The sequence below is a fragment of the Eriocheir sinensis genome, chromosome 33 (assembly GCF_024679095.1).
Source record: "Eriocheir sinensis breed Jianghai 21 chromosome 33, ASM2467909v1, whole genome shotgun sequence".
Lineage (NCBI taxonomy): Eukaryota > Metazoa > Arthropoda > Malacostraca > Decapoda > Varunidae > Eriocheir > Eriocheir sinensis.
Genome location: NC_066541.1, coordinates 5,161,136 through 5,171,135, shown reverse-complemented (window position 1 = coordinate 5,171,135; position 10,000 = coordinate 5,161,136). Strand labels below are relative to the sequence as shown.

Sequence of the window (10,000 nt, the reverse complement as noted above, 5' to 3'; positions counted from 1 at the left end):
CTTTTCTCTTTATATTTCTATTTATTTGTGTACTTCCTGTTAACGTATTTTCTACTTTCCATCTTCCTTTCCTTCTTTATTTTTTGTTTCTTTCCTTCTTTGTTTTCTGCCTTTCGTTTTTTCTTCGTTCATTGCTCCACTTTATCCTTCTTTTCTTCTTTTCCTTCTCTATTTCTTTATCGTTGATGCTTACTTTCTTTCTTCTTTTTTTATTTTTTTATTTCTTTATTTCTTTCTTTATTCATTTATTTATTTATTCATTCATTTATTTGTCTTTCTTTCCTTCCTTTTCCCGAAACTTTTACTTTTATAATTTCGCGTTTCTGTTTTACGTTTTTTTGTGTAATTTCGTTCTATCACATCATTACTTCTGTTTTATATTGTTGTTGCGTTTTTGTAACTCAATAATGTAACAATTTCACGCGTGCATTATAACAATGAAGGTATTAAACAGATGTCAGTCACTGATGTTTGTATTATTATTATTATTATTATTATTATTATTATTATTATTATTATTATTATTATTATTATTATTATTATCATTATTATTATTATTATTCATAGTTAGCCATTTTTTCTACTAGTCTACAGCAAGATTAAACTAAACCCTCTTGACCAGACTAAACCCTCCGCCTAAAGTTAGTGCTCTCCATCCTGCGCCTGGTCATTTGTTATCCAGACTTTTAGTTCGGGGATGTCACGTTTATTATGGTTGTCCATCTGTTATGATATGACCTACCAGTTCTTTACTACATTATTCTCTAGTATCTTTAACCTCTGTCTATTCTCTAATTCACTATGCTCGCTTCCTGTGTATCCATGTTAAACCGAGCATTTTTCTCCCCGTTTATCTCTGTGTGCTTCTCGGCTTTCTCTTCAAACATGCTCAGAGGCGCAAGGTTTCTGAAGCGTGTGTTAGGACCGGCAGGATACACTGATCGCATGCCTTTCTCTCTGGGGAGGGCGGGAGGCGCTGCTCATGACATTACTGCTTACCGAAACAATTCACCCCATTCTTATTCTCTTTTATTTTTCGAGTGCTCGGATGGCACCAGTAGAATGTTTCCTTCCCGATCCTTACTGTCTGTCTCTCCAACTGATTACTGAACATTACCTTCATCTTTTGCCCTATATACTTTTAGGTTCTCGGTGAAGTGCCTCAATCTTTCTTCGTAAGTTTTCCTCAGACTCACTTAGGTTGTATCATTACTTATCTATCTTTGATCATTATTATACGTAGATAACTAGTTTCCTTTCCTTTGTGATAAAATAAGAATAAACAGTGTTGGTAGTAGCAGTAGTAGTAGTAGTAGTAGGAGGAGGAGGAGGAAGAGGAGGAGGAGGAGGAGGAGGAGGAGGAGAAGGAGCAGGAGAAGGAGTAAGAGCAGCAGTATTAGCAACAGCAGCAACACTGTCATCACCAACAATCACAGTGCAGGTAACTCACCCTCCAAAGGCCGTCAAGCCATTACGTTACTCAACCTAATCTAAGCGTCGGGGCGCCGCGTTTACCTGTGGGAGCCGGGCCGAATAAAGGCGGCGACGACCACAACTATTCGCCAGTAGGAGCCAAGGACCCGAGTTATGAAAGAACGCCTATAACTTTGCACAAGGGGCCCGAAGAAATGGAGGTCGTGAGAAAGAAGTAGTAGTAGTAGTAGTAGTAGTAGTAGTAGTAGTAGTAGTAGTAGAAACCGGAGAGGAGGAGGATAAAACAAAGAGTATGACAGGGAAAGGAAGGAGAGGAGGAGAAGGAGGAAGAAAAGTAAAAAGTGGGAAAATTAAAAAAAAAAAGTAAAAAGAAGGAAAAGTTAAAGTGCAACATTGACACCAAAATAAAATTATTGAAACAAAAAATAAAAAGTTCAGCAAATATTATATTTGGGATGAAATCTGAAGATGTTTCATGAAGGAAGGGAAGGAAAAAAAATCGGCATAAGAAATACAGATGTTAGCAATTAAAGCAAATACTCTCTCTCTCTCTCTCTCTCTCTCTCTCTCTCTCTCTCTCTCGGGGGCGGTTCCATCCGGAGAGCCGCGTGGTTTCTCAAATACGAGGTTACTTAAAGCCTTTCCAAGAAGAGAAACCTTCAGTATAGCTCCAGAGATTCGAGGAGGAGGTGGTGTCGCTTCCTTGTGCACGCCGGAGAGGTGGGTGGTGGTGGTGGTGGTGACGGTGGTGGTGGTGGTGAAGAAAACTTTGGTCGTATGTGTGATGATTTGTGTACGTGTATGAGTGTGTGTGTGTGTGTGTGTGTGTGTGTGTGTGTGTGTATTTTATAGGTGTGGTATTAGTAGTGGTTGAAGTAGTGATAGTTGTAGTAGTAGTAGTAGTAGTAGTAGTAGTAGTAGTAGTAGTAGTAGAAGCTGTTGTTGTTGTTGCTGTTGTTGTTGTTGTTGCTGTTCTTGTTGTTGTTGTTGTTGTTGTTGTTGTTATAGTGGTGGTGGTGGTGGTAGCAGAGCAGTATAGCCAACAGTGACCGTAAAATCAGCGAGAACAACATCAACAACAAAAAATAGATCGACACGAATTCATCTTCCGCCACCACAAAAACAAACAGGCCACACATTCCGTCTGCCTTCCCTTGCCGTTCCGGACAGTTACCGTGATAAGCGCGCCTTCCGGACCCAAAGACACGTCTACGCTCGCACTGCTCTTGGCCGCGCTATACTAAAGGACAAGAAAAATAGCGAAAAATATGCTTCAGAGTTTTCATAACCATTACCAAGTCCTAACAGATGGAAGAATGTAACGAAACTACTATTGTTACTACTGCCGTTACTTAAATTAGTATTACTATTATTTGTATTACTAATACTTCTACTACAACTACTATTGTGACTACTATTTTTGCTGCTACTGCTGTTACTATCATTACTACTACTACTACTACTACTACTACTACTACTGCTACTACTGATGATGATGATGCTCCTCCAGCTCCCTTTCCTCCTCGTCCTCCTCGTCCTCCTTTTCATCGTCTCCTTCCTCATTGTCTTCCTCCTCCTCCCCCTCACCCTCGTAAGAACGCCTCAAACAACTTAATCTCTTTTTTATCTTTTACGTTTCGTTAATGGCGCCGGTAGGCTTCCTTGGTGGGGCCTGCCGGTCGGCCACATTTCATTATGGTGCAGGCAAGTATATAGTGGCGTTATCTTGCTTGGCTCATGCTGTTCCCCGCAGCTCATCTTTGAACCCCTTTAAGAGAGAATCTAAAGTCCGGGTTGATAAGTGGTCTTCAGGACAGGATGTGGGTAATCTTAGGCCACTTCGCGATGATTGACAAATTTTCCTGGACTCCGCGCCCGACCACTCAGCCACCGCCTCCCGTTTATATTGGAAAAGAGATGTGTACGACGAAATTTGATTCAGGTCTTCAAGTACCTGAAGAAGTTCAGTAAACCGATCATTATGTTGTTAGCTCCAAACTAACCCGAGAACTAGAAATAACGGTCTTAGTATTCAAGTATGGCGATGCAGTAGAGACATCGGCAAGTGTTCATTTTTCTTAAACCGAGTCATTCGTTATTAGGACAACCTTCCTTCAGAAGTAATAAATGTGGAAACAATGAGCTCCTTGAGCAATCGCATCGACCGTTATTTACTTACGTCACGAGTAAAGTGAACGTACGAACCGAAGTGATTTGAACTATTCTGAACCTAATGGCTTGTTGTTGTACGTCTTTCCATGTTTCCTACCAAAGCTACTACTACTACTACTACTACTACTATTACTACTACTATTACTACGTACTACTGCTGCTGCTACTTCTATCTCCACCACCACCACTATTAACACCACTATTTTTATGCTACTACTACTGTTACTATTACATTATTCTTTTCTAATTCCTGTTAATATATATTTCAAATACATTTATTTATATACTTTCTCTTGTCTTTTCTCATTGTCTTTCTTTTCTCTCTGAATTCCAATATTGTGATGGCCCTTTGTCTTTCCACCCCAGTAAGCTTGTCTGTCTGTCTGTCTGTCTGTTTGTCTCTTTATCGGAATCATTTATTTATTGAGCAATGAAAGAGAAAGTGAAATGTGTGTGTGTGTGTGTGTGTGTGTGTGTGTGTGTGTGTGTGTGTGTGTAAATAGTGCTGGTCAGGTGACTGGTTACATGCGTGTGCGTGCGTGTGCATGTGCGTGGCTGTGTATGTGTGTGTACTGATGCAATCGTGCGTACATGAAATCGAGCACGTTCACACACACACACACACACACACACACACACACACGTACATGGAACATAATACTCGGGGTGGGCGTGTCACGTGTGGTTATGAGAAAGCAAGATTTCCACACCTGTTTGTTTTGTTTTTACCTGTTCTTTTTTCGTGTGTCATGTCTGTTTGTGGTGCAATGGTAGTGGTAATGCTTATGGTGGTGGTGGTGATGGTGGCGGTAATAGGTGTGGTTTCCGTAGGTGATAATGGTGGTGATTGTAGTGACTGAGTTGTGATTTGTGTTGATTCTAGCGGTATTTTAATGGTAATAGTGGTAGTAAAAGTTGTAGTAGAAGTAGTGTACAGTAGTAGTAGTAGTAGTAGTAGTAATAGCAGTAGTAGTAGTAATAGTTGTAGTAGTAGTAGTAGTAGTAGTAGTAGTAGCATGAAAATAGATAAATTGTCAGTATTGGTATTTAGTAGTAATAGCAGTCAGTGTTGTTATTGTTGTTGTTGTTACTGTTGTTGTTGTTGTTACTGTTGGTGTTGTTGTTGTATATATAGATACAGCACCTGACCGAAACTTTAATGCACCTCTACCACACAGGTAAACAAAACACACGAGTCATGCGGTGGGCGGTGGCGGCGGCGGCGGTGTTGGCGATAGCTTCCTCAGCTTTGCCAGCCAACGCTCAAGGGACGCAGTTCCTGGACGCCTCCCCTTTCGTACTTGGCCCTCCCCCCAACCCCCAAGCTCGCAGAGGACAGAACAACCCCCCACGAGGCTTCGCAGTGGGCTTTACACAATCGGGAGGGGCGCTTCGACCCCCGTCAAATGTGGGTCAAATTCCACTGAACCCACGACCCCACTTCGATAACCCTAAGTTCGAAGGGGAGGAACGAGAAGAAGTGAGTTTGAAGTTCCCTGAGCATGAAGAGGCCTTGAACGTTGGCGAGCTGACTTCGGTGTTCAACCCACAACCACACTTTGAACCCTTCGACTTCGAGGGGAAAGAAGAAACGAGTTCGAACCTTCCCAAAGACGAGGAGCAGACAGCGAAGTTCGAGGATGAAATCGGGGACACGCAACCCTTAGATGACTTCCCCCTGACCTCCCCTGACAGCTCCGACACCCACACCCCCGCCCCAGCATCCCCTAGAGAGGAGCAGCACCCCCCACCACCCCCATCAAAGACCCCAGCAACTTTTAACCTTCCCCCAGTACCAGAAGTCACCCCACAGCAAGAAGAGGAACTACAGCTGAAGGCACCGAGTAGGGACAACACCAACCACGACCAAGACGACCAAAACGACCATTACACCCAGACCCTCAACCCCCAGCACCACTTCGAAGCGACGCAGGATGTACTGGACGTGGTTTCAGCGCCCCGCCCCCCTCGCTCCCCACAGCCTGCCCGCCCACGCCCCTACCCAGAGATACCTTACCGCCGCACCGTACACCCCAACCAGCTGCCGACGGTGAGTGAAATCCAGGTAGCCGCAGGTGTCAATTAGAGAAGCGAGAGATAGTTCAGGTGTGAGGATTATCAAGGGAGGGAAAGAAAGTTGTGTTGCTGGGAAGGAGGTGAGCATGAGAGAGAAGAGAGAAGGAAGATGAGGAGGTGATTAAGAAGAGAGACAGAGAGAGAGACATAATAAGGAGAAAGAGGGGGAGGAGGAAATGAAGTGAAGATGGAGGAGGAGTAACAGTAAGAGATAAAAAGAAGGGAAAAGAGAGAAGGCAGCAAAAAGAGAGAACGTGGGAAAAAAAAGTAGAAAAAGTGGATGGTTATAAAAGATACAAAATAAGGCGGATGAAAAGGAGGAAGAATAGGAGATAGATGAAAGAGCGAAAAGAAAGGAAGAAGGAAGAGGAGATGGAGAGAAGAGAGAATATAAAAGAAAAGAGAAAACAAGAGTAGGAAAAAGCGGAATGTTAGATGAGTGACTTTCCTCTCTCCTCCTTCTCTTTTTCCTCCTTCTCCTTCTAGTCCTCCAACAGCGTTAAGAGAAGGAAGGAAGTTATGGGGGAGGGAGGCAGGGAGGAAAGGAGGGAGGGAGGGAGAGAGGTGGAGGAGAGTCGCCATCTGTAAACTTCCAAGTCACTTTCCCTTCGAGAGTTTCCTGTCTGCGTCACGGCCAAGCTTTCTAACCACGCTTCCTCCACCTGTCGACCCGGAGGAGGAGGAGGAGGAGGAGGAGGAGGAGGAGGAGAATGAGTGATAAAATGATGATAATGATGATGCTGTGATGATAAAGATGATAAAAAGAAAAGAAGACGGTGCAGAGGAGACTGACCAAATTTAATAATGGGTCGAAACTTTCCTGACGAAGTTAGGCCTACACATCCACGTATCTGGACTTGTATTCGCTACAAAGGAGAAAGGTGCGTGAAGACGTGACTCAAACATATAAACGGATGAATGGCTTTAACGAGGGTGATGCCAATGAGGTTCTGGTACTAAAAAGGCCGGTTAGAACTTACAACAATGAGTTTGAGTAAAGAAAATATCAGATTTAAATTAACCCATTTTTACAAGTCTATGTGCCAATAAGTCTGATGCTTTTTTCCTTATATTGATTGCTCAAGTCCTAACATGCACTTTTATTATTATGACCCTATTATCATTTCCCTCTTCAAAGCCAGTCATCCGTTATTACTACATCAGGACACCTCTCCTCCCGAAATTGACCTCTCTTTCGGCCACCTCTTTTGATTCTTTTTTTAGGAGCAGCGAGTAGCGGGCTTTTTTTATTATTTTCTTTTTTTTTGTACCCTTGAGCTGTCTCCTTTGTTGTAAAAAAAAAAAAATCTGGGTCTGTCTAACTTAACCCACTGATACAAGTCTGTGTAATAATACATAAACCAATATCAGATACAATAAGACAAAATAAAGAAATGCTTCACTGATAGAGTAATGAATGAGAGGAATAGGTTTAGCAGTCATATGGTGAGTGCTAATACAATCCAGACGCCTGCAATAAAAAAGTTGGATACAGTCATGGATTAAAAGGACAGGTGGTGTTTGGTTTATCGGAGCTGCCGTATGCGGGCCGACTAGCCATTTAGACCCCTTATGTATCCTTGCGTCATTATGTTTATTTTCCAGTCATTCCAGGATAATCTTAACCATTGCGCAAGTATATGTTCACCTGTGCATCTTATAACCCTTCCTCACCTCCATACAGTACTCAGGCGGCTCAGACGTCCATGACCTCGAGGCCCAGGGGTCACGCGAGCAGCAGTACCGCGTGAACTACGAGTACGAGGACGAGCTACCAGGAGGGAGGTACCAGGGCGAGGAGAAAGAGGACGAGGAGGAGGAAGAGGAGCCGGACCGCCTGAGCCTCCTCCTGCTGGACTCCAAATTCGCCTGCTATGAACGCAAGAACGGCTACTACGCGGACGAGGAGCTGGAGTGCGAGGTGTTCCACTACTGCCAGGACAACGTGAAGCACTCGTGGCTGTGTCCCGAGGGCGCGTCCTTCCACCAGGTGAGGCTAATGAGGGCAGGTGTGGGGGCGGGGTGACCGACGCGTAGGTGGGAAGCAGAGTTTTTTTTTTTTTTTTACTACAAAGGAGACAGCTCAAGGGCACAAAAGAAAACAATAATAAAAAAAAAAAGCCCGTTACTCGCTGCCAAATTATCGTACCCATCGCATTGCATTTTCGTAGTTTCTGACCGATAACTATAGCAAAAAACACAAACCTCAATAAATAACAGTTTTAATGCTAACTTTGATGATTTTCTGTCGTTATTTGTGTAGGTACGAGAGTTTGAGGCTTAAAAAAATGATAAATACGTTGTGGTGAATACGATACTCTGGCAACGCTTGTGGGAAGGCAGATGTATGGGTGAGGTGATAGTAGTGATGTGTGTGTGTGTGTGTGTGTGTGTGTGTGTGTGTGTGTGTGTGTGTGTGTGTGTGTGTGTGTGTGTGTGTGTGTGTTATTTCATGCCCCTAAGTCCAGTTCACTGTTTCCTTTTACTCCACCTCCTCCTCCTCCTCCTCCTCCTCTTCCTCCCTTCCACATTTTCCTTCCACTAAACTTTCTCTTCGTGATATCTTATTCTTTAGGTTATTTCTGTCTCATTCTCCACCCCCCCCCCTCCACCCCCCCCCCCACCACCCACGTCCTTACGCAACACAATGAGTCAATTAGTCTATTGTCTGCCGCCATTTTCTCGTTAATCAATTTGTATGCTTTCCTTTCCCAATTGTGTTCAAGAGACCTTTTTTGCGACCTAGTTTATTTCGAGTCACGCTACAATGAGATGGACGATTATTTTTTTTCTGAACGAACTCTTTTTCATTTACTTCATTTCAACTTGGTCAGCCCTTGAAAAAATATCCACAAATGTTTTAGAGAAAGTAGAGCATTAACATTTCACAGCCACCTGATATATCCAGCGCCATCTACCTGTACTATTTAACCTACCTCATTTAATTAACCGGACTTCACCTTGTCTACTTCTCTTCTACCTGTAATTAATCAGCCCTCACCTCATTTACCTTTCTAGATATGTATGCCTCCTAATTAGCCTTCTCCCCCCTCCTTTAATTAACCGTACTTCACCTTGTCTACTTCTCTTCTACCTGTAATTAATCAGCCCTCACCTCATTTACCTTTCTAGATATGTATGCCTCCTAATTAGCCTTCTCCCCCCTCCTTTAATTAACCGTGCTTCACCTTGTCTACTTCTCTTCTACCTGTAATTAATCAACCCTCACCTCATTTACCTTTCTAGATATATATGCCTCCTAATTAGCCTTCTCCTCCCTCATCACCTTATTTAAACAGGTGCATATATTACTTGATTTACCTGCCTACCTCACCCTTTCTATCTCACAGGTGTGTATAGCTAATCAACTTTCCCTAACCTCTTCCATATTCTCTTGTATCTGCGCCATCTTACGAATTAACTACCTCGAATCTATATCTTACTAACTGACCATACTTCACCTTGTCTAACTTTTTCTATCCGGGTCCATTTTCTCTTCTATCACGTACCTTCCCAACAAGTATATGTAACTAATTGGCTCCACCTCACCTTATCTAACTTTTTCTTCTCTTATCCATTTCTCTTCCATCTGCACCATCTTACTAATTGACCTGCCCCTACCCTTGAAAATAGATATATGTAATAATTACCTAGACCTTACCTTCCTTACCCTTCTTAGTACCTTTTAATTGATTTACCATTTCTCTCTTCTGCCTCTCAAACAAGTGCATTTTCTATCTAACTTGCCATCAATTCATCTACTTTCTCTTTTACCAGTATTTTCTAAGTAACTTACCTGGTCTCTTCTCATCTACTTTCCTGTTACCTTCCTAAATTACTCGGCCCTCACCTCACCTACTTTCTTTCACAGGTGTATCGACTTAATGAGCTTTCACTCACTTTGTGCAATGTTCCACCCACCTGTACAAACTAACTAATTAACCTTATCTTACCTTATCTGACTTCCCATCCACCTGTACTTTCTAATTCTAATCCTGTCTTTTGACTCGGGTATATCTCCTAATTAACCTGGCCTCACCTCATGTACTTTCTCTTGTACCTGTGATTAACCTTTCTTCACCTTATCTACCTGGCCACATAAATATGCCTCCTAATTAACCTGGCCTCACCTCATGTACTTTCTCTTGTACCTGTGATTAACCTTTCTTCATTTTATCTACCTGGCCACACAGATATACCCCCTAATCAAATCGGCCCCACCTCATCCCCACAGGTGCACCTTATCTGCATGCCCCGCTCAGCTGAAAACATATGCGCGCGATCCTCCAAATTCCACTTCGTCAACGACTTCTTGTAC

At 42.9% G+C, this 10,000-nt stretch overlaps 1 protein-coding gene across 1 annotated transcript in view; it reads left to right on the top strand.

The window, feature by feature from the left end:
- Window positions 1-2,111: 2,111 nt before the first annotated feature.
- Window positions 2,112-10,000, top strand: part of LOC127006607 (histone acetyltransferase KAT6A-like) — a 9,783-nt gene continuing 1,894 nt past the window's right edge. Inside the window, exons 1-4 of the mRNA XM_050876698.1 lie at window positions 2,112-2,154; window positions 4,785-5,656; window positions 7,367-7,672; window positions 9,917-10,000. The exon at window positions 9,917-10,000 is cut by the window's right edge and continues 26 nt beyond it. Of these exons, the coding sequence (XP_050732655.1) occupies window positions 4,805-5,656; window positions 7,367-7,672; window positions 9,917-10,000 (1,242 nt within the window). The 5' untranslated portion in view covers window positions 2,112-2,154; window positions 4,785-4,804. The remainder of the gene's footprint in view (window positions 2,155-4,784; window positions 5,657-7,366; window positions 7,673-9,916) is intronic.